The sequence below is a fragment of the Athene noctua genome, chromosome 4 (genome assembly GCF_965140245.1).
Source record: "Athene noctua chromosome 4, bAthNoc1.hap1.1, whole genome shotgun sequence".
NCBI classification, from domain to species: Eukaryota; Metazoa; Chordata; class Aves; order Strigiformes; family Strigidae; genus Athene; species Athene noctua.
The window spans coordinates 17,455,350-17,480,783 of record NC_134040.1 but is presented as its reverse complement, the minus strand read 5'-3'; the positions used below and the strand labels follow the sequence as shown (position 1 = coordinate 17,480,783).

The 25,434-nt window shown below is 39.7% G+C and overlaps 1 protein-coding gene across 8 annotated transcripts in view; it reads left to right on the top strand.

The window, feature by feature from the left end:
* The window catches only part of LDB2 (LIM domain binding 2), a 219,723-nt gene that overhangs the window by 155,862 nt on the left and 38,427 nt on the right, over positions 1-25,434 (top strand). For all 8 annotated transcript variants that reach the window (XM_074903768.1, XM_074903766.1, XM_074903767.1 and 5 more), the window contains exons 3-5: positions 10,626-10,798; positions 15,909-16,031; positions 18,246-18,329. In XM_074903768.1, coding sequence (XP_074759869.1) covers positions 10,626-10,798; positions 15,909-16,031; positions 18,246-18,329 — 380 coding nt within the window. The remainder of the gene's footprint in view (positions 1-10,625; positions 10,799-15,908; positions 16,032-18,245; positions 18,330-25,434) is intronic.

The following is a 25,434-nucleotide window of genomic DNA, read 5'->3' as shown; positions in this document are numbered from 1 at the left end:
ACTCACCACCAGCATGAACACACCAGAAAGACAGATACCTGTTTTCTTCAGCAGCTAAGCTTTGGTTTTGAGCTAAGGTTCTGCCCCAGACCAGCTTGGGTACCTGCATAAAAGAGTTGTGGCAGTATGTGAGGGTATAGCCAATATCACTTTATCTTAATGTCATTTTGCTTGTGCTTTTACATAATTTTTTGTTTCATGCTGCATTTAGTATTCTTTTAGGTCAGATGAAGTCAGGGGTCAGGGGTGTGCTTGATTTAATACAACTGGATGGTTTGCCTGGTTTTTGTCTGTTCTTTTTGGTATCCTGTCATTTGAATTTTATGTTTTTGCCTTTATTTCTTGAGATGACTTTTCTGGGTATCATTTTCTGTGCTGTGTTGGTCCTTTATGCTGGTACAGATTGCATTTGTTCATCTAAAATGCCTGTCCTGCACAATTTCCATCATTTTTACGGTCTTACATTTTGTCATTTTCTGCTTGAGTTTGGTTGTGGTTTGTTATGTTTTGACAGCGGTTTGTCATACAGCTGTGAATAACCTCTTTGGCTTGCCTTTAAAACTTTCTTCTTTGCAGCTGTTGAACAAAGTTAACTGAAATATTGTTTCTTCAAACAGAATGATTAGCACAGACAGAACTGTGAGTGGCTGTATACTGCAACCAGGCAAAACATTTGTTCTGGCTTTATTCACATTCAGAGTGTGGATTTTTTATGCAGATATAAATATTTTGTTTGCTGAAATATTTGTGTATAGATCTTTGCTGGGGAGTGATGGTTTTTATTTATAAGATATGGAAGTTTTACAGTTAAAACTAGAGCTTCCTCATCTAAGGTATGTCTTTTCTCTGTGGAAAAAGAATATGGGTAACCCCCTCAAACACTTCTCCCTTCCAGCCTAAAAAATCATCTTAGACCACAGATTTCCTTAGAAATGTACCTGCCATGAGAAATTCTGAATTTTTCAATGTAAGGTAAGGGTCTGGCCTGCTCTGTATTACTCAAAACCTAGTTCAGTTGTTTAATCAACAAATTGTATGGGCTCTTGAATTTTTACTTTAAGATAGTTTAGCAGACTACCTGAGTTACTAGAGTGTTGTCACTGGATACAGAATGGAAACTTAAAGCTTGAAGCTGTTACAGGACTGTGTAGGGCCGGTGCTCTGCTATTTCTGCTTGCATCTGAGGTGCTGGTTAGGACACCTGCAGGAAAGGAGCTGAGAGTTTAAACTGACTGTGAGCCAGCAATGTGCCATTGCAGTAGAGCAGCCAACAGCCTCCTGGGCTGCATTGGGAAGAGTTTGAGGGAGGTGATCTTTCCCTCAGTGCTGGTGAGACACATCTGGAGTAGGATATTCAATTTGGGCTCACCTTTAGAAGAAAGACATGGATGTACTGGAATGAGTCCAGAGAAGAACTATGAATGTGATTAAGGATTTGGACAATCTGCCAGATGAGGAGAGGCTGAGAGAGCTGAGACTAATCAGCATGGAGAAGGGGCATCTTATCAATGTGTGTCAATATATAATGGGGACAGAGTAAAGAAGATGGAGCCAAACTCATCTCAGTGTTGCCCAGTGAAATGCAAGAGGAACTGGGCACAAAGTGAGACACAGAAAGTTCCATTTAAACATAAGAAAAAGCATTTTCCTCCAAGTATGGTCAAACACTGGCACAGGTTACCCAGAGAAGTAACTCCAAGGCTCCATCCTTGGAGGTATTCAAAACCCAGCTGGACATAGTCCTAGGCAACCCACTGCAGGTGACCCTGCTCTGAGTGGGGGGTGGGACCAGACAATCCCCAGAGGTGCCCTCCAAGCCCAGCTGCCATCCTGTGAAAGGGATCTTGGACTCTGTTGCTTGCTCTCCACATCCCCTGGTTCACCTCTGCCTGAGGCTGAAATACTCAGGATCTGAAGACTGATTTTGGAGTGAGCAATTCTTTAAAGACTGGTAGCATGCTGCCAGTATAATAAGGAAAGGGATGGTAGGAAATCTTACTGTAATAAGTAGCCTGGCTGAGCCTTAATGAAAAACTGTGCTGATGCAGTTTAACTTTGTACTGAGACATATAGAGCTTTTTGTAGTTGTTTTCTGACTGTTTTTACCAAAATGAATTATAGGAAAATATTGTCTCTCCGCAGAGAGATGATAGATATAAGACTGAGTTGCAGATTATGTGTCTATGAGAATAAGGGTCATAAGATGTGGGAAGTTAAGATGAGGTCTCATTGTCATGAAGTTTCTGTTACTCGTTCTTGACTCAAGTGTGTTTTAGAGGATTGAAGTGCTAGTTACAGACTTTTGAGAAAAGGAAATACAATGTCAACTGAATCACAATTATACAGGCAAATCCTCACCAGGGTAAAATGTTGTTAGGAAATACTTATTGGAGAAAAGGCAGAGTCAAACCTAATACAATGATTGAATTACACAAGATAGAAGGGATTGGAGAGGGAAATGTAGACATTTACAATTTTGTAAGTTTTAGTATTTGGGTTATAGCTTTTAACTGTAGGCAGTATCATAAAATAAATAAGATCTTGCAGATACCATTAAATTATCATGGATCAAAACAAAAACACTCCAGAACATTGAGTTCTGGATGTGTTAAGGATTCACGTCACTCAGTCACAGTGCTGAATCCGTGTTACTCATCCCACTTCGGAGTTTTGTTACAAAACTGAAAACAAAGGCAAAATGGTTGGAAACCTTAGATTTCCCCAGTTTCCATGAAGTGCTAAGTAGATCATTAAAGATAAAACCAAAATTGTAAGGACATAGGAAGAATGTATATACAGCAAATTTTACTTCTTAAAAAGCTGTGCTTTATTACCTATATGGAGGTAGTACTTTCACTGTCTTCTGCTTTTCATAGAATTTAATGTCTGTAGGTTATACAGAAGTTTTCAGAATGTTTAAATACAATGTAGTATATTACTAGTATACATCTCTTGATAGTCTACTAGTATACTGTAGTGTGTTATTACTGTTGTAATAGATTTTAAACCATTTAATTTTACTTAATATTTAATTTGAATAAATAACTAGAAAATTCATATAAGTGGAAATTAATCATACATTATAATTTTTATTCTGTAAGTAGTCTAAATGATAGGAGCCCAATCATACCCACCAGATAGGGAGAAAAAAAAGGACAGGTCTATGTTTGCCAGATTCTGTCTTGGATACATGTGGGTGGTTTAATCAACATGGCCCACACGTCTCTGAGACAGAATTTGGACTTATTAGACTGTCTTTTCACTGCCTTTTGTGCCATCTGACAGTAGCTTTTCCTGGGAATTGACAGATTCATGTTGTTTGGGTTTGAATACACTCACCAGACAAGGTCTTATAAAGGTGGAGGAGCATTCCCACAAGCAGCCTGCCTTGCAGCTCTTCCAGAGCCACAGTACTGAAAACTGGGGCTTTACTGTTGTCTAGCTCCACAGAGGGATCTCTCCCTCCACGTCCCAGTCAGATGGACTGTGTCTGGGAGGGAATACACCTGATGTGCTGTTTCACTGGGAAAAATTTGGGCAAATAGAAGTATAGGCAGAATAAAAGCAGTGATATCACTATGTAGCTCCATTAAGTTTTGCTTTGTGTGTACTGATTTATTTCAGTTAAAAAAACATACATAAAGGAACATGCCAAGCTCTGGCCCACATAGATGTCAATTAGCCATGCCCAGAGATGTCAATTGACAATTAACAGAATGCTCATGCTTTTTTCTGCGGTGCTCAAGAAAGCTCATTTGCAATCAATGGGAAGTCATCTCCTGGCTTCCCTAGCCCTTACACATCTGGCTGAGGGAGAGTTAGTTGTAGCATCTCCATTTAATTACTGAGATCAAACTATGATAATCTCTCAAGCAAGAGACTTTTATGGTCTGCCTAGAGCTTTACAGGACAGCTCAACATTTTGTGTTGGGAGCTAAAAAAACCCACAGCCCCAACCAGTGGAGTTCCTCAAGCCCATGTATAGCACACTGATGAGATAGTCAGCTGCAGGCTTCACCAGAGCTTCCAGACAGAACTCGTTTAAACTATAGGCAAAGGATTTTTTTTAATTCTGTTGCTGATTCTGTGGAACTTTTAAAGGCTTTTTATATTTTATGTTTTTATTTGTGTCTGTTTTATTACTTATTTTATATCCTAGCTCTAATTGAATACATAGGGCTTGACAGGATTCAGAGCTGCAAAAACCAGCCTGGAAACAATAAACTCAATTTTTTTATTTCACTGATTAACACTTCCATTGTTTCACTTCTATACCAACTTGGCAGTTATCTTACATGGTGTATATGCTAAATCCAAGTCTCTGCCCATGAGAGCTTATACTGTAAAGGCAACATATGAGCGGTTTAATGAGAAAGGAGGGGTTTACTATCAAGCCTTGCTTCTGCAAAGAGGCCATGAACCTTCATTCTGTAGAGAGGCCATTGAGATTTTGACAGCCTATCTTTGGGACACAAAGGGAGGAAGTGTTCTTCTATTCCTAGCCCACAAATAATACCAGTTTCCTGTGAACTAGAAAAACATGTTTACTTTCTATTTTATTCAAATCTTCCTTGGGAAATAACCCAAACCAACAGTGCCATCACCACCACATGGTGTGTGGTGGTACCACAATTACATTACAAACTATTTTTTAAACTGGCTTTCTGCCGATAGCTAGTCTGAGGCTTGCAAAAACCCTGAACTTCACAAGTTGCCACCTAGAGATGACTGAACTTTTTGGCTCCATTTGGGGTGGAAAAATAATTTTAGACTTGAACATATTCCTGAGAGAATAAAGTATTTTACACTCAGGCAAACGTATTTAAAAGGGGAAATAAATAAAAGGACAGCATGAAAATAATGATTGCTAGGATCAAAATGACGGAGGAGCACCCTAATCAGTATTGTTGCATGCTCAGGCCAAAAAGCAGGAGCATGACCTAAGTGCACACCTCCCCTCCCCCTTTTTTTTTTTAGAATTCCTGTTAGTTACTGACCTATAAAACTTCTTGCCTATATTCATAGATTGAATTAATTGATTTCTGGACCACTCATATTTGGGGGAGTCTCACAAATCTACCTGTCTTACTTCAGTTCCAAAATTGTTTTTAGGTCTCTGATCCACTGAAAAAGTATACAGAATCACATATAGTCAAGCTGTTACAGCACTGAATAGGCTAAAGGTACGTCATTCCAGTGAATTACAGTGTTATGTTTTGTGCAAAGTAGTCACTTCAGATATGCCTTTCTTATAGACATTTTGATATAAATATTACCTGTTGCTAAATCCAGCTGATCTTTGTCAATTTGCTTTGCTGTCTCGGGATTTATTAGCACAAATGAAGCAAACATTAAGGGGCAGTGCCCATTTCTCATGGGAAATAGTATATCCTCAGATACTCAGCTAGGGATGAAGGATGCTGCCCAGAACAAAATGATAAATTAAAGCAGCATTCCAGTGATCTGGAATTATTGCCTGAATGCTGAGGGGCAGGTGAATTTTCTTTCTGGTATATCCAGTATCTTACAATTAAGAGTGTCATATTTCACACTATAAAAAGGTTTTTTTCTGTGTAATGTGACAGTAAGAGCAGGTTAGTATTTTTATAGTTTCAGGTATGAAGCTACATCTGCTTTCCTAAACCTTAATATTAGGCTCAGAGCCCCAGCAGTCATGGCTGTTTTAATGTATTCTTGCAGGCAGATGATATAGCATCTATTATTAATATTGTTTGATAAGTCCCATTAAAAGGTCTTCTTTCTACTTATTTATTATATCACCAAATTTAAGCCAATAAAGCTGAAATTGTTTTGGGGTTTAGATAGTTCTTTTTTATTTAAGCCAAAAGGGTTTTCTTCTTCCCCCCTAAATGGAAAAGTATTGTTGTGTCCATGCTGAAAAAGTCTTGCAACTTTGTTTTTTAAATGCCCAAGAATCCATATGCTTTGGAGTAGGGTTGCTCACCTTTGAAGCAGGGGTTTACCTTTTGTCCTCTTTGTGAAAATCTGACTGAATTTAGCAAATTTATAAATCTTTTGGGGAAAAAAAACCCACCAATTCTCAAGTACTTGGTGCAGGTTTTACCAGAGTTTGACAGCTAGAATTTCCAAGGAATCCCTTTTCCAGGAGCATAGTAAGGCTCCTCGTAGGAGCCCAGTGGGGCTTGTACCTCAGGGCTGTGTGAAGTCATGGACATTTCCACTGCAAAGCCGGCAGGGAAGGCTCAGCCCGTGCTGCATGCGAGAGCAGGAAGCCCTTCCTTCTCCTGCACTGCTGGCGGATGTGCCTGGGATCCAGGTGGCCCTCGAAAGGAAGCAACTTGAATGTGGAGGAAAGAGAGGGAAAATGAGGGGGAAAAAAAAGAAGGGAAAAAATCAGGGCAAGGTGACATTGTGATGTGAGAGAGGGGAGAGAAATAGTAACTGGGAGGTGAGAGGAAAAGATGAAGGATGATTAAGCAAAGGAGAGTTGGAAGTCTATGAGAAAAAGACCGGGAACAGGGAGATGTTTGGCTGGATGGGGGGCACAGAAGGAAGAGGTCCTCTTGTCTGGTCCCTGGCTGGATGAGAAGCTGAAGAAGGAATGGGAGATGGAGTTCATCTGGCAAAGAATCTGCTGTTAGGAGGAGGCAGAGTGAGGAAAAGGACAGAGAGAGAATCCTGGGGGGGAAACACAAAATCAAGATCCAGAAGCAGGACTTAGGCTGCTCAGGCAGGGAGCCTGGGACAACAAGCAGGGGCAGCCTGGCTTGGTAGGAAGGGCACTGAGAAAGTGTGTGTGAAGCTGTCATTTTGGGGTGAGTGGAGGAGAACAAGGAGACTGAGACTAGATAGCTGTGCCTGCTTAAGTAAGGAGAATGAGGAAATAGCGTGGATTTGGGAAGAGTTAGTGAGCCTCCTTCAGCAAGAGAAAAAGGGGCAGCATGCAGGGAGGGGAAGAGAAGAAAAGACAGGGAGATACTGGGAGTTGAACAGTGAACTTGGAAGATAACCATGCAAAGCAACCAACCATAAGGTAAGAAAATGTAGGACTGGGTCATGCGAGTAGGTGAGCAAAGAGATTGGAGAAAGAGTGAAGAGCAACAGTTGGATAGGAAACAGGACTGGAAGAAGATCGGTTGCAGGGAGCTCCATGAGAATGTAGGCAAAAAGCCTTGCAGTAGCTGGGCAAGGATCCCCCCCTGAGAAGCTGGAAAGAAAACCTGCCTGCCAGCCCAACCCTGAAGCAAGGGTGCTCTTAGGGTGCTGTCAGGGCCCTGACAACAGGAAAGGAAATTACAAGAGTCTCCCCATACTCCAGCTGCCACTGCAAATGTCTTGGAGCTCCTATGGCAAAGATCTGTGTGCTGGCTCTAAGAATGTCCATAGGATGCTCCTTTAGGGAAGTGTGGTGTAGGAGGTAGAGCCCTACAAAACCATGCACAGAGATACATTCTTAAAAGTGTATTCTGTGGACTAAAAGCCACACTCTTAAACCATGAAGGAATCCCAACAGCAGTAGCACGTAAAGCTTCATTCAGCCCTGTTGGTGTGATTAGATATTACACCATATCCTCTTTAGACTATACTTTCCATTATTGTCTGTAACTGCCTCTGGGGAATTGCAAACCCAAGACTAAGGTAGCGTACATCTTGCTCTGTGCTCTGCAAGGTGTGAGTTCACTTCACTGGTACAAGGGTGGCTAAACTACGTCCTGAAGTGGCCACAAGTATCAAGTTGTCCCATAATGTGGCCTTCATATTACTTGGAGTCCTCCTAGGACGTAGCTTCAGCTGATTTAGGCAGAAGATATATGGTGTTGCTAAAATCCTGTTGAGATGTACAGTGGCAGACACAGGTGGAGTGTGTACATCCACACCTGAGCATGTCCATCCACTGCAAAAAAGGAAGGAAAAGCATGTTTGCCATATTCATATTCCTATGGCCAGGAAAGGATTGTATGTATGCATGCATCAGAGATGGGGGTGTGCAGACATATGTGCTTGAATTCTTGTATACACAATTGTATTTTGGAGGAGAAAAAAATTAAGGAAAAGTCCTTTGCACTTAAAATGCATAAAGTTTGTGATGATCCCTAGACTTTAGAAGAGCTGTTCTACAGCCTGTTGTTTTTGGAAATGCCATCTCCTGCACAAATAAGCTTTGTTACTGCTATAGAGAGTTTCATGTTTATGCTAGAAATTAAGTGATCTTTTTAAGCCATTGAGTGCTTCAAAAAGAGAACCAAAACCTTGAACCTGCTTCAGTCTTCTGTGGTAAGGCAACATGATGAGCTGAGGACAGGTCAGCTTCTTAATACAGGTTTCCGTTATTGTTTCTTCTGGAGCTGAATATTAGCTATAATCATTTATACTGGACATTTGCACTAGCTATTTTCAATTCTACACACAGGGTCTGCATGTGCATCTGTCATTGAAAATCAGGTTGCATGGGGCATACCCGTGTGTGCACCTCTATTCCTCTTCATCCTTTTGGTCCTCCACTTTGTTGTTCACAGTAGCATATCCCCGTGGCAAACACAGATAATGCTTACTAGGAAAAGAAATTAGAATAAGGCATTTAATGTATTTCTAGCCTTCTTTAATGTGTTGTAGCTGTGAATACAAGGCAAAAAGCAACACCATATGACCATGCTACTTTGGGAACGGTCTGTAAACTGCAGTTAAAATAGTTTCAAGATATTTATGCAGTGCGTAAGTCATGTGAATAGAGGTTTATCACAATCAGTAGGAATGCTGGATTTTCATATCACACATTTGCTGCTTAAGATGATTAGCAGGAAATTTAATTTGCACTAATTAGCCTTAGGGGAGCAAGAAATTAAATTGATGGGTAAATTTCACGTTTTAGTATATGCCATACCAACATGGAGAAATTTGAGTTAAAGTCTGAGTTGAGTCCTATGCTGATACACTGGACTTCAGTTTTTCTAAATTAAATTAAAAGACTGTAGAAAATTAATATATGCATGGTGAGTGGGTGGGTATTTTTAGGAGCTGGAGTCGTAAAATAGTTGTTCAACATATTCCTTGAATTGTCAGCCACTTCCAGAGAGTGTGGTATATTTTTGTACATTAAATTGCATTAATGTCTAATATTACAGCAAAAGCTTTAAGAAGTCCTAATTTTCTATATTTGTGTATTTTCATTATATAATGTGCGTTATGACTGCACATGCAATATTCCACATTGTAATGCACAGAGCAGAAACCGTTTTCACAGAACTACTGTGAAAACGCCATACTTTTTAATTTACAACACCCACTTGCAAATACATTTTTAGGGTCAGAAGCCTTTGTTCATATGCTGGCAAAATTCCTATGAAAATAATTTTTTTAGAAATTACTCTCAAAAGTACACCGCAAATGAGGGAGGCATGAGTCACCACATAGTCCTAATAGACAAATAAGAATTAGGAATTAATAAACTCTAATCTTGCCTATTGATGGTGACTTTTCTGTCCCATTCTTCCAAAACACAGCTTAGATCACTTGGTTTTTCCCTCTGTAAAATTGAGGCAATTTTTATGTATCCACCACTCAGAATTACTGTAGGTTGATTAATGCATACAAAGCAATGACTCATTTGGTATGGAAGTATCGGTCTATTATAAACTGAAGTGTTCTGTCATACCAGGCTTGTGGTTGCATCCAAATTTATCTGTAAAAAAGAAGATGGAAAACATCGGTTGCATATGAAATAATTGCCTTTGATGTCAGTGTTTCTGCTTGTTTGTGCATCTGAAGTACACTCAGAAGCTCACTATTACGATTACTTATTTGGAATTAGACCTTGTAGTACTTACTTGAAACTCTATTGAAGTGAGAGGTGTGACTTCAGTGAGGGTTTTGCCTGAGTAAGTACTGCAGAATTGGGTATATTGAGTCCATAGTTTGGGGTTTAAGTGTGCATATAGGCTAGTTCAGGCATCTGTTTAGGCTATCTAGCCTATGACATAAATAATTCTGGTGTAAAGAGACATCTCAGATAGACCTCTGGGTAGTCATATATTGTGTAACATATATCATATTGCATTCTCTGATCCTTCTTTGATCCCCAGAACTCTGATTTCTCAGCAGTAAGGCCTCCTATTCCAGAGTGTGTGTGCACATGTGTGTGTGTGTATGTGTGGGTGGGTATATATAAATATACACGTGCCCACATGCAGACAAACATATATGTGTACACAACCCCCCTATATAAATGTGCTTTGCCTTTTTGGGTATATGAGTATATTTCTGTAAATGCTCACCACTTGTATTTATACATTTATGAGTAATATCCAACTTTCAGTCATAATTGACACCATGTGGCTTTCTGTATAATAATTACTTTGGGACAAAAAACCTTGCAGATGGTTTCAAGAGTGACTCTAACTCACCATCAATGTAAAAAGATTAAATAAGATGAGCCTGCTCCCTCTGAATGGAGTAAGCCATTTTCATTGATTTCAATGGGAGCAGGCGCAACTTCATTTCTACAGCAGACAGAGAACATGTATTATATTCGTTAAATGAAAGTTTGATTTCATTGCACTTAAAATTATTCATGTTCTGTTAGCAAATGGTTTGAGATTTTGTAACCTAGAGCATTTGCTGAATTCTGCTTTGTATTTTCCTCACAGCAATTGGAAGGACCCTCATTCCTCGTTATTTTAGCACTGTCTTTGAAGGAGGTGTAACAGACCTGTATTACATTCTCAAGCACTCAAAAGAGTCATACCACAACTCATCCATCACAGTGGACTGTGATCAATGCACCATGGTCACTCAGCATGGAAAACCCATGTTTACCAAGGTAACAGGGAAGACTCAATAAAGCATGTTGTTGGTTTTTCTTTTTCTTTTTCAGTGTGTATAAGGGTGAAAAATACTGGCTGTTGCATTTTTCTGGTAGACTGAGATTATTTCTAATACTGAAAACCCTTGAAGCCATTTAATTACTATTTTCTATATTCATTACGTGACTGGAAAATTCTGTGGGCATCCTCTGCAATTCTCCCAGAAAGATTGCAAGAGAAGCACATAATGCCAGGTTGCCAGAACCATCAGATGTACATGAATTAAATTCAACCTGCCCATCTCCTTTTCTCTGGGCTTGATTTTAAAGCAACAGTGAGATTTTGCATTGCAGGTACCTACCATTTGGGATGGTGTGTGTCGCATTTGATACTTACCCAGCCCAAGGACTATAAATCTCTAGGAAAATAGTGATTTAATACAGTAGGACGCTGGTCCAAAGGGCAGTGAAGTCAATGGAGGGAGTCAATTGATTTAAACATGCTCTGGATCAGGCAGTTAGTGAATATTCAATATTTGTAATTGATAGTGAATTATCTTGGCCTCTTCTAGTCCTGTAATTAAACTGAATGCCATATATTTATAAAAATCACCAAAAAAAGTGGGAAATACAAATTAAAATAAAAAATTTCTTATATTAAAAAAATCAGTAAACTGATTTTTAAAATGGAAATGTCCCCTTTCATAAATTAAGAGGAAATTATGATTTTCTATCTTGTTCATCTATATGAATTTTAACCTTTTCATGGAGAAAAGCACAAAAGGAAAAGGAGCATCAGGAGGAGATAACCCATCTATGTTGCCCTTGCCCTGCAGGACTGTGGAGGTTTTAGAGTCAAAAAAGGCACCAGCTGTTGACAGCATCATGACTAGGACCCACATGGCTTACACTGTTTCAGCATGTATGTGAGTCCCATCCCTTTGTAAGGTCTTCCTTGCCATCCTCATGGCTCCTCGAGTGGGGCTTAAGGAAGAGGGAGAGGAAGCTGCTGGTGTGCAGAGCACTGATGAGCTGGGAGGTGTGTGTTTAATGGTGTCGTCGTTTCAGCTCTCCCCTTCCAGCCCCCTGTGACTTACATAGACACAAACAGAGAGAGAGATGCAAAGAGACCAGACATTCCTAGGTAGCACCTCTTTGCCACCTCACAGCTCATGAGGAGTTGTGCGTGCTGGCCATGTGCAGAGGACGCGATGAGGGTATACAATAGTTGCTTCTCTGTGGTGCTCCTTAAAGCAACTTCTGTGTCATTTCCCTTCATGTTAGCTTTAATGCAATAGCAAATAGAAAGGTAGGGTTTTTTTGAATCAGTGAATACAACATGTTTTTTTCAGTTCAATTAGCTTATTTTACTTATCATGGCAGCACATTACAGTGGTTTTACTTTAGAAAGGAGGCCAGTATCCAGCAAGTCAAAGATAGTCTGGCAGCAGGGACCAGGCTAGGTGCGCTCCTTGTGTCAGGGGGGTCACAGTCGCCTCCCGTAGCACCATCCTGTTGTGTGCAGTGAGTCTCTCCGTCAGCTGCGGCCCTGGCAGTTTCTGTTGCAGATTCCTATATAAACCTCTGTATCCCAGTAGAAAAGTTCAGGTGGGGGTGTGATTTGGATTCCAGGAGAAAAGTGAGGGGGGTTTATTTTTAATAGCTGTGTGTTAAAAATGTGTGTGTTAGTAAGAGCATATTTGCAATAAAACACAGTAGTTGGTGGAATAAAGGAGAAAAAATATATTACTCTCTCAGAAATAAGTTAGAGCTGAATGTTGTCTCAGCTGTGCATGTGTAACTTCTAGCAGAGATACCAAGGGCATAGATCATGTACCCAAAGGTAAACTCCTACTCTCACAGCATCAGCAGTGGAACAAAGCAGACCTCCCATAATAAGCAGCACTCCAATGGACTGTGTAGCTCCTTAGATCATGAATTTGACCCAGTGAAACTACCATGAAGGGTTTTTTTAATGCAAAAATAAAAACTAACTATATTTGTTAACAGCTGTTTCAGTTTCACAAAAAACTTCTAAGCTGCACGTTCACTAACTTCTCATTTAATGGACTGAAACAGTTCTCATCGTGTATTGCACCAGGAACCCACAGCTGCACTTTATTCATTTCAACATTTTCCTAGTTGGAGCAACTCGCTGCATACTGCAGTATTGGACAAATATATAAAATGGTGTTTCCAATTTTTCTCAGACAAATACTGCTAGAACATGTCATGTAAAAATATCAATAGTCCAGCTTGTCTTTAGAGGGCAAGAGATCCTTGTAAAGTGTCACACAGTTAAAACTTGTTTTACCAAGGTATAAATAAATACTATAAAGAATTTAATACAGTTTAATGGCATTAATTAAGTGTTGTAAAAGAAGAGACTGAAGCCCTGACTACTGTGTTTGTTTACCTGGCAGGTGCTTCATTTTTTCTTCCAGGTAAAGGAATGCTTTAGGAGTCCTCCTAAGTCTCCGTTTTCACCATGCTAACAGACAGTCCAACTTCATGTGCAGGCAAACTGTTTTTCTGCAGTTAGTGATGTTTATATTTCCCAGTAGATTGGCAGAAGCGGTCTTTGCCTTCACCACTAGAGCAGTGAGCAGCCCGTATTTGAACGGTTCTCTTGCTGTGCCCAACTGTGGAGCCATCAGATGGATTTTATAGGTGAAGCCCTTGAAACTCGGTGATTTTAATTCTTACTAACAATCTCAGGCATTTCCCAGACTTGTATAAGCTTTAGGTTTCTTTTCAAGCAACGACTCAGGTTTGAAAAATGGTAGTTAATAAAAGGGGAAGACTTGTAAAACATGCCCTGGTGTTAGGAAAGTGAGATTCTGAGAAAAAAGGCACAGGACTAAAGTTGGTTTTCACAGGTGCTGCTCACACCTAAGTTGAAATTCCTACAATTAATAAGTGCAGTGAAGGGGTTAAAAAGCTATTGGTTAGTTTGAGAAATGTTCTTTTTTAGTTTTTTCCTGGCCTAGTCTAGAGCAACCACGTGATACACTGAATGCCTGCCAGCCTCTTTCTTGTTGATCCTCCGGAGACCATCTGTGCTGGGGGCATTGATTAGAGTGTGTCTGCTGGGATTACATCTTTTCTGTTGCCATGCCAACTAATCAGCTGATTTTGGTTACCACAGAAACAAAATGTCAGAGCTCACAGTACGGTAACATGAATTCAGCACAACAGAAAATGTTTTCTTAATTGGAGACCCTTTTGATTTTTTGGATTCTATGTAAAAGGCAGCTTTAAAAAAAAAAAAAAAAAAGAGGCCCATTTAAAATAAGAACTGCGCCAATTTTATTGATTAAAAGCAATGCGTAAAATTCTGCTCTACATAAGGAAATTAAATTCCTTTGTAAGATATATAAATTTTTACCACTGTGTTATGAGGAATGTGTTTCAGTTTTTCTATTAAAATTTGTTAATGCCAGTGCATAAAATAAATCTGTTAAAAGCTGTGGGGTTTTCAGTTTAAGAGAAGAAACATTTGAGAAGCCACAAGTATTATTAAAAAAATGTTTAAACCTGATAACTGGTCAGTAATCAGGATCTTTGGCCTCAACACAGTAACATTAATATAATTTTTTTTTCTTCTTGTATGAGTTCTTATGTGTTTGCATGTGTACCCCTGTGTAATTTCTCATCATAGTGCAAGCGTTGTGAAAATCGAAATCAAGGTCAAATGACAAAATAAGTCACATTAAAAATTTGAAGTCATCACTAAGGTGTGTTGACAAGGGCAGATGAGAACCTGTTGCAAGATTCTCCTTCATAGGTCTACAGTAATTTGTCTATGTAGTATGCTTGTTAAAATTACCTACATGTTCTTGCAGAAACAACCAAGAGGAAAAACTATGATGACGTTAAGTGAACTGTTAACCAGAAAAGCCATGTGTTGCCCAAGTGGGAGCTAGCCAAGTCTGAGCTGGGACTTGTAAAAAGGCTCAACATTCTCAACTGAATCTGGGATGGCTAGTTGTTCAATCAAATATTAGTTGCGGAATATTAAAGTTGCAGAAACCTTTTATTTTGAAAGCTGTTACACCCTGTTTCCACAGTATCTCTGTACTCTGCACTTGCAAGTTTACTTTGAACAGGAGTTGTTAGGAAAAAAAAAAAATCAACGACAGAGGTAGTTAATTTTCAGATCAGGCATCATTTACAGTACTCCATGGTACCCCTAGTCAAGATACCATGCCGAATGTGTATTTTGCACATTAAAGAAGATCACAGCTGCAGCATTTTTTCCTCATAAAGTTGTGGACAATTGTTTAAAAGTCCCCAGTAATTAATTTTATTTTTCGTTTCCAAGTAGTATCCACTTGCTGCATTTATTCCTTCCATATTTTCTCTCCTTTTTAAACAAGAGCCCTCTCAAAGCTGCACGGGCCACTTTTTGCAGAAGCAGCTCCATTGTCCATGACTGCAACCTCTCCTCTGCTCCCCTGGCTCTCAAACCTGCCATGGCAATGCCGCTCATACAGCCCAATGACAGACACCCCATCTGGCTTTCCTTGGAAGGGGGGATTAATAAAAGTAGATAAGAAATGTAAGAAAAATAAAAATGGGATAAAATGCCTGGAAAAGATAAGAACACTTTGAAAAGACAAGGAAAAAGTAAGAAAAAAATCAGGCTTGGCCACAGGCATTCAGGATACTGCACACTCCAACTGGACATGAAAGGAAGGTTTATATGCCAAGCTATTGTAAGGAAAGGGCAATGAAACAGGTTGGGAATGACTGGTTCAGCAATTTGACATCAAGTGCATGCAGTTGCACCACAGCCACCTCCACTGCAAGGTTCAGTCATTAATTAGCAGTAGCAAACTGTGAGGGAAAGAGAATTGATGCAATAAATAAGATTTAGCGCACACAATATTCTGTTTGTAGAATGCTATAAAATCTATAGTATTATAAGTTACTGTCTCCATGGTAAGGCCTATGAAGTCATTTTCCCACATTTGTTTTTTTTCTCCCCAAGAGAATGAGAAACAATCTAGCAGAGATGAACAATAGAATACTGCTCTGATATTTTTGAATGTTGTTTAATCGATGATACAATACCACTGAAAACAGAATTCCTGGGAATTTATTTCATGCATTTTATGTATTCTAGGTATGCACAGAAGGACGTCTTATCTTGGAGTTTACTTTTGATGATCTTATGAGAATAAAAACATGGCACTTTACTATTAGACAGTACAGAGAACTAGTCCCACGCAGCATTCTAGCCATGCATGTAAGTAATCCTTTTTTCACTTGACCTAATGCAAAGAGATGAGATTAGTTTTATGAAGAACTCCAGCAAATTCCACACCCAAGGCAATTAACTATAAATATTTTGTTTTGCCTGCAACTACATCCATTTACAAGTTCTTTCATCACTCCCCTGTTTCTCAGTGCTCTATTGTTGCCAGTGTTGCTATGTTTTCATTTTGTTTTAGCACATAGTTTTCCTTTTAATCCCATTTGGTGTTCTGTATGATTTGGGTCCAAAATCTGTTCTTACTGATATGAACTACACTGAAGTCAGTGAATTTTCATCATTGTATGTATAAATTATATTTACTCTTTAAATGAAACAAACTAATGTTACCCTTGCATGAGGCAGAAAATAACTAATTACCATATATTCACTTAGAAATATTTAGAATTCTAATCCAGATTTTTTTCACATTTCAGCACTTTTCTTTTGTAATTGAATGAAAACACACACAACAGAACATTAAAATATTAAATATTCTACAATTTGAAGTCAAAATACTATGAGGTAAATCTTTGCAGAGAAATAAAGGACAGAGTCTTATTGCAACTGTTCTGCACTGTAGAATCATACCAACTAGTAGTGCTCTAGGTACAAAATTAATTGTAGGACTATGGTTTTATAAAGGGTAAGAACACAGGCCCAAACACCTGCCTTTAAATTACTTAGATATCCATAGATAAAGATATATTCACAGAATCACAAAATCGTCTATGTTGTAAAAGACCTTGAAGATCATCCAGTCCAACCATTAACCCAACACTGACAGTTCCCAGCTACACCATATCCCTCAGCACTATGTCGACCCGACTCTTAAACACCTCCAGGGATGGGGACTCCACCACCTCCCTGGGCAGCACATTCAAACCCCCAACAACCCATTCTGTAAAGAAATGCTTCCTAATAACTAGTCTAAACCTTCCCTGGTGTAACTTTAGGCCATTCCCTCTTGTCCTGTTGCTTATTACTTGGTTAAAGAGACTCATCCCCAGCTCTCTGCACCCTCCTTTCAGGGATCTGTAGAGGGCGATGAGGTCTGCCCTCAGCCTCCTCTTCTCCAGACTAAACACCCCCAGTTCCCTCAGATGCTCCTCGTACGACCTGTGCTCCAGACCCTGCACCATCTTCGTTGCCCTTCTCTGGACACGCTCGAGTCATTCAATGTCCTTTTTGTAGTGAGGGGCCCAAAACTGAACACAGGAATCGAGGGGCGGCCTCACCAGTGCTGAGTACAGGGGTTACGATCTCTTCCCTGTCCCTGCTGGCCATGCTATTGCTGATGCATTCTTAGTGAGGAGTTTTAAATAACTTAAGAAGCTTGGAGTTTTTTGAAAATGCTATTACAGGCCTGAAGAAAATACCTTTGAAAACCTACTCCACCCTTTCTGTCCCAAGGTTATCTTTTATTTTAGAGGGCTGATCTTCTGAACTCTTCAACAGTATCCCATTAAGGGACAGCAAGGATGTCTTATGAGCAACAATATGTATTTAGGGGGCTGCTGCAATTCAAAGAGAGTGGAAGCAGATTAGCCAGCAACCAGCAGGTATTAATTGTAGTAATGAGATCAATCTCATTTTAAGGAGGAGGCTGGTCTCACAGGTGAAGTTCTTGGCTGGGGTCAGAGGAGGACTGTACTTGGTGTTTTTCCTCTTTAATTCTGGGAAAATAACTTAGACCAGAAGGGTTCTCTAGACGGTGCTTAGTGCCACTTATGTGATCAGCTCTGCTGAAGGTGCCTTGATGAGTTGTCTCTGCTTCAGTTTCTTATCCACAAAAGGAAACCAATACCTTCTTTATTCCTGCCATTATCTGCTTAGTCTTCTGGGTTTCCCATCCAGCAAACAGAAGGCTCAAAGCGTGCTGTGATCCCTCAGGAAGGTCCTTGGTGGGGCCCTGCTCACTTGCACCTCTGTGCATGACAGGACCTCCTAGGTCTGTCTTTTGAATGAGCAGGGACAGAAGGAAGATATTGGAAAATAGTCTTTATTCTTCTCCAGTTTCGTAATATTTACATTTTCCTATGCAAACAGAAGTCTGTAGCTTATTACATAAATTTAGCATCAATGTGTAATTTTTCCATAGGAGTGGAACCTCTTTTCAGAGAACCCTCCCTGCATTCCACCAAGCACATAAAGAAAAACAAATAGACCAAAAGAAAAGTGAAAATTCTTTTTTCCTCTGTTGTTTAGGCACAAGACCCTCAGGTGCTGGAGCAGCTGTCCAAAAACATCACTCGCATGGGTCTGACAAACTTCACCCTCAACTACCTCAGGGTAAGCATACCATAGCTGATGATTATTGTGAGCATTTTTTTAAAAGTTACTGTTAGCTCTGAGTCAAGGTAATGAAAGCAGAGCCTGTGTTGGTCAGGTAAGAAATGGACCTAACCCTTAATGAGGGTGAAGGAGAAACACAGAGACTGTAATAAAAATGTAGGTGTTAACAATGTTTCTTTAAAAAGGATAAAAGTTTTACCATAGAGTGGAAGCAATGTGTCAATAGCCCCTGTTTTTAACAGTCTTTGTTCTGAGATTTGAATAATGGATTTATTTTTTGTAAGGAAGAAGTTCCCCACCATTTTTCCTCTCTGCTTCACTGTTCCTGAAGAAATGGCAGCTCATTCTTATTAAGAGCTGCCTGTCTTCTCCAGCTCTTCGACCTTCCCACCTCTTCAAGGCAGAGGCAGGGCTGAGAGAAAGCTCAGCTCCAGCCCTTTTTGCAGCAGTCCCTCAAAGCAGTCCTCACTTGCCTCTGGGAGCCTGAGCTCGCTCCTCAGCCTTGCACTGAATCTAGTGTGGTTTTTAGGATTAAATAATGCATTTGTTCCCATTGCTTTTTGACCCTTAAAGTGCATGCAAAGTTTGGAAGTTTATTTTTATTTTTGAAAGTATTCCCTGGTGTGGGCTTACAATGCATACACTGAAATATGGGTTTGTAGAGTTTATATTTCAAGGTTAAAATTCAGATTTTTCTTATTTCTAGACATATCATTAGTAGATAAAATGAGGCAAATTGCTCAATGATACACCAAGCTAACTTGGCCAGCAATATCTGATTTTCTTTCTTTTAATTTTGTGAGTAAGTATGCTTTTTTGAGATAACAAGACACTAGGAGATGCAGTTATTTTCTGCCTAACGTAGAGCTGTACCTGACAGTCTATCTTATGAACCTTGTAATACCTTCCCTATGGATGGAGTCCTACCCCCCAGAGTGTTTTGAACTTCAGGAGTGACAGTTTGTTGGACTGAGATGTGTGATGAGATCTCTCTCACTGCATCCTTACAGCCTGTAGTTGTACTTACTCTCCCAATATAAGCCATTGCTGATTGTTGCTTCTGTGGTGTTAGTGTAAAATGTACTGTTCAAATTATAGTCTGAGATGTGCAGGGCAGGTCTGCTGTAGTATAACTGCAAGAAGAATATGGCATAAAACTTCAGAGGAATAATACCTTGCATTAGAATTTTTCCATGTATAAATTCAAGAATATGTCTATGTTGTGCATACTGTATTCTCATGGTTAGTTTAGTCTGTGGTTTGGTACAAGACAGTGACCGTTGTGCTTTGGCAACATCACTATAGCCACGCTGTCATTGTCTCATGGTGAGGCATCCCAGAGCACCTTCTCCAGAAATCCCCAGTGGGGATTCCTCCTCAGTCACACCAAGTTTTGCATTCACATTCTCGTGGCAAACTGGGCAGCCAACAGCTGGCTTAGGTAGGCTATTTCCATGCTTTCTTTCCAAATTGTCCTGTGGCACAAGGCATTGACTTTTTTTTCAGGTCTTCAATCCCCTTAGCATGACTGGACTCTCGGGCAAGCGCTTGGGCTGGCCTACAGCAGCCGCAGTACTCAGTACCCATCCTTTGTGAGGCTGGGAGGACCATGCTGAATTTGCAGCGCTGTTACTATCACTGACCCCTTCTGGGTCCTTTGTGGTATATTCTGTAATTGCTGAATGTGACAATGCAAATGAGAAAGGCAGGGTCCCTGTTAGTACGCAGCTGGCATCAGGCACCCATGCTGCTCCCCCTGTCAGCATCAAAAAAGCAAGAAAGGAAGGGGGGGAGAGAGAAAAAAATCCTCAGAAAAAGAAAACCGGGATCAAGATAAGCACTAGGGAGATGAGCAATGAAGTGGAAGGGGATGAAAAGATGAAGTCTTACTTTTTTTCTTCTTCCAGACTAGTTTTGTTAGCTTAACAGACAACATTAGGTCTCTGGGTGCAAAGCTTCCTCTGGCTCCCGCTGTGGTGATTCCAAAAGGAAATCTTTTTTTCCCAAGCCAATCTTTGCGTGTCTTTCTTGCAGTGAGGAATTGATCATTCTGCTCTTTTTTTCAGCTCATCTGGGAGCTCGTATTACATGATGTATTTCCATTTTGATTTACTTCTTTCCCAATTACTTTCTTCTGCTAATTTTAACATTAAAATATTTTCTGAACTCGTGATTGTAAAATCGTGCACTAAAATAATGCGGTAAATGCATTTAGGCTTAAGGTGTTTTGTTTTGTGGTTGGTTTTTTTAAGTCAGCATTTTATGATATTTTATTCAGTCTTCCCAGTGCTTAGTAATTAGCACTGTTACATGGTATTAAATAAGGATTTGAAACTAAGCATAAAAATGATTTTCATTTTTTTTTCTGCTGCACACAGCAAAGGCTTGTGATACTCATAAGCGAAAACTTCACTGATGGGCAGAATTAATCATTTTTATTCTTCAATGTGCACACAGCAGCAAGCTGTGCTACAGTCTCTTTAAAGGCAAAATTTAAACCTGAATTCCCGATAGTTGTGATATAAAGGTATAGCTTGTGTTTTTTACGCTCTAGACATCACAGAATGCTAAATCATTGCTAGTTGGGATATATGCAGCTGCTGGCATGTAAACCTCTGCTCCAGAGTGCCACATGTCTGTAGAACCACAGCTTTGGATGTGTGCCCTGGTTTGTCTTCATTCACTCTGAGTAAAGCTGTCCAGCGTAGAGGAACATTGATTTTGTAAATCATATTTCATACAAATTTAAAATATATCTTCTTGGAACCTGGAAATGTAATGTTTTGTCCTGTGTCATTTGCTAAATGCTCTTTCTCTCTGTTTTCTCTGGCTCTGTGTAAACCCATAGACTTCCTTTCTTTCTAGTTACTAGTTTGTTTTGATCCAGCATAACTGATTACCTCATCAATGGGGTCAGCATACTTTGCTGTAGCTGCTGACTAGGAGCTGAATAGGCTGTCTCAGAAATAATGAGCAAAACCTTGTAGGTTTTAAATTAATATCAAGCTTTTTAAAATGTAATTTCTCATCAAGTCTTCAAGTAGTAGATACTATGAACTATCAGATAATAAGGCCAAGACCTATATCCTAGTCTGTCGGTATGAGTCCAGGAACAAGAATCCTGTACAGAGTTTGAAGATGGAGATAAGACTCAGAAGAGCAGTTTCCATGAAGCTACAATAATCTAGTCCACACACATTACCTTATTTTTTTTCTATGTAATTTTCTAGTTGCTCAGCTATTTTATTTACATCTTCAAGGCTTAATGTATTTGAATGAACTCCAAAACCAGTAGCTTTATACCAGCAGCAGTATTCACAATTTGGAGCTCAAATTTTTCTTGCTGTCTTCTGTAAAATAGTTTATTATAATGTCAGAAATTTTGAGAGAATAAAGCCAACCCCTACTGTCAGTTAGGCAGGACTACCTGGCCTGAGCCTTGAAAGATAGTTGTATCTTGCCCAGAGGATTGTCAAAATTCGTGTCTGCTTTCTTCCACTGACTGTGTCGGAGTGATTTCTTAGAGCTCTTCCCCAGGTGTAGTTATTGCATCCTCCCCATGCTGTGGTCTGCGCTGGTAGCCAGTTTATTGGTGTTAATGGAGCTGAATATGCATCTGCCCTTTGCAAAGTGAGAGCGCGGCAGAGCCCACCCGCTCTGCATCAAGAGAGGTATCTAGGCAGGGGAATGCACACTCCCATTTCCCCTTACATCCTGTATGCCTATATTAACCAAGGCTTATCTGAGCTACAGATTATCCATTTTTTTGTTTTCTATGGAAACCATTGATGAAGTGTTACTATTGCAACACAGAGGACAATATTTTCCAAATCCCCACTTTCACTAATTTAGTTCCTCACTAGACATTTTTGGATTTCTTCTGCTAGTAGGATAACATGAGTTATTTAATAGGACACAATTTTCTAAATGCAATACTTCCACTGTAATCGGAAGCCATTTATATGTATACCCATTGTGTATGCAAAATTTTTTTTTGCACATGCAAAATAGACATGCATGCAACGGCTCCCTTTAATGCGCAGGGAAATTTGCTTGTCTGAATACAGTTTCATGCATGGAAAGGATATGAGCTCAAATAATTTGGGAGCTGTTTTGCTCCTAATATGTAACAATTTGTGCCAGCTATCTGGTCAGTTTTTTATAGCTGCATGTGTATCTTCAGTGAAGAAGGAGAAAGATTGCATGCAAGTGTGTTAAGGATGCAAAGTCAAGTACTCAGGGAAAAGAAGTGCTATATTTAATATTTATAGTCACCCATGCAACATGAATTCGTTTCCCTTTGTGAGTTACATTATGTCATCATCTTCTTACTACATCATCATTCATTGTGTTAGCCACAGACTCCCCGATGCACGCACTGCATGGGATGACTAACCCTCACTCAGTGGCAGGTGCTCCAGTGCTACTCATTTCCTTGTAGGCTTTTCTGCAGCATCATTCTAGTATCTCAACTGCGAATGTTAATGGCTGCAATAGCACCTACCTGCTGAAGAGGCGCTGTCATTCCCAACAGTGCACATATGTCACTGAGGTCCATGGATGAGCACCAGGGCACTCTGAGGGCTTAGCTAAGGGGAGGTGGCCATTCTGAGAAAGCAACAGCCTGATTTTGCAGAGCACTTGGAATTTCATCTCACCTGGTACACTAATAACAAAACTATTGCTGTTGGATGCAGTCTTTTGTCTCAGGCTAGCTATATAGTTGAAAAAGGAGCAGATGGTGTTTCTGGGAACACGTTGGTGAAAATGTTTTTTCCGTGACTTAGTACCACAGTAGAGTGTGGGGACAGCAGCAGTTTGTTAAAGCAGCAGCGGGTTACTCTAAGCTCATCCTTTCTTTTTCTGCAGTCCCCGGCTTCATGCTTCTGCGATGTTTCCATGTATTCCGTTGGTATGAATGGAGTCCTACACCAGCAACTTCATTTACTTTGTGCTGTGCACTGAATGGGGGGTGCTAGGGAGACAGAGTATGTGTTCATGTAGTGATATGCTGTATCCTAATGGATATAAATAAAAGTTCTATTAAGGGTTCACAAACACTTGAAGGAGCGAGTTTGGATCATTTAATCATTCTGGAGCTTTGCTTATGAAAGCTGTCAAAATTTTAAAGCATCCTCAGAACTAGAAGAGCTGAAAGCAGACGCAACATTTTGTAGACTTTATTCCTAAAAATGGTGGAGTTTTTCAACCTAAACCAATTCAGCTTGGGGCAGTTCTCTCCAGGAAAATGCAGTCAAAATCAGAGGGTTCTCACATAAGGATTCAGATGACAATAGCTGGCTATCCCTAATCTATCTGTGCCAGTTATAATTAGCTGATTCTGCCAAGGTTTTCTGGTAATGTAATTTCTTAGCATTTATTTTAGTAATGATCACAGTGGTTTCTGTTCCTCCCTTTTATGCATCTAAGACAGTGTGATATGCTACTTTCAGAATAATAAATGAGAAGAAATGTATTCTTTGCAATAGCTCATACAGTCAAATGTTAGCTTTTCACTTTTTTAATAAAGACACAACATCACAGAATAGTTATATCAAGAGTTACTCCATCATAAGCAGGAAAGATCAGAGAAAATGGTACAGCAAAATTTTTTTAAAAGCATGGATGAGAAAGCTGCAGAAGATGGGACTGGTGGAGAATGAAGCACCAACTTAGAAATGTTCTGAAGAGAAGATGAAATCTGAAGCAGTCTCTAGATAGGACATGGGTTGGAAATATAATGTTCATATTGCTAACGATAATAGTGGTGGACTTTTTGTCGATTGATCTATAAGCATTTTATTAAAACAAATGAAGTGTTTTACAGATGGGAAAATTGTGATTCATGAGAAGCAGAACAAGATGGAGCAAATGCAGTAGCATTTAAAAAAATCAGATGGCAATTTAAAACCAGACTTTGGAGGGTACAGTGAGCTAGTGCAGTAGTGACCACTTCTGATTCTCTTGGAAACAGATTTTAGTGTCTGCGGATAGCAGGAATTTCAGAAGTCAGTGAAGAATGGGGAATGGGCACAGCGCAAGTGATTAGAGAACAAATTGAGACTTTAGCAGAAATGGCAAATTTTACCAATATGCTGGAGATTGTAATGGCCAGCCTTCACACAAAGGGCACTACCAGGCTCCTGAGTATCAGTTAAGGAGAAAGATATATTGTGTATGAACACAAGCCAGCTACTGTGCCCACTGGACATACAGACCATATGACCTTTGAAATAAAATTAAGGTCTGGACTAATGAGAATAGAAGGATGATAATCAGCAATGTGAGTCCTTGAAGCATCCGTGAGTAAGAAATCAGAATGAAGTTAGGTTGGAGCAGTTTAAAAATAAGAAAGTCAGAAGGGTAAAAGGGAGAAAAAGAGAGACAAAGACAAAGCACGAGCCATATAAAAACAAGCTACAAGATTTGAACTAATAATGTTATTTCAGAAAAGAAGAGAGTCGAAGCAAAAAGTCCAAGAACACAGCCACAGGCTCTCTTTTTAGAAGACCAAATTAAAGCTTGGACTAGTATGCAGTGCAGTCATAAATAATAATAACTATTAATTAAGTTTAGGAATGAGAGCTGCAGAGGTACGATTTGTATGAAGACCTGAAAACGCCAAAACCAGCTTCTCATTCAAAGCAATGAAAACAGCAAAAATTTTAATTAGTTGTTTAATATTGAATATCCATGGGTGTTTGGTGCAAATTGTTATGCAGGGAGGGGTGGGTGCTCAGAAGAGGTCAAGAAATAGGCTTTAATGCAAAGCTGGTGTTCAAATCTTTCTGCTTGGAAGCAGTTTATTTTAGAACCTGAAGTATTCACTGTGGAAAGCTTATGGCAGCTCTGTGGTCTGCCCTTGATTTGGAAAGTGAATCCTATACCCCCTCACCTCATGTTTTTAGTCTTCGGAAAGATTATTTCATAAGTCTGTTTACTGTGATATCACAAGCAACTGGGTCATACAGTCTTTTTAAATTATTTTCTATATGTAGTTAACTTTACTGGTTAGCCTACCTGTCCCTTCTGCTCCCTCTGCCACTCTTTCTATATGTTAAATGGCATTACTGCTTACCCATCTCGGCTGGAGAGATTTTCT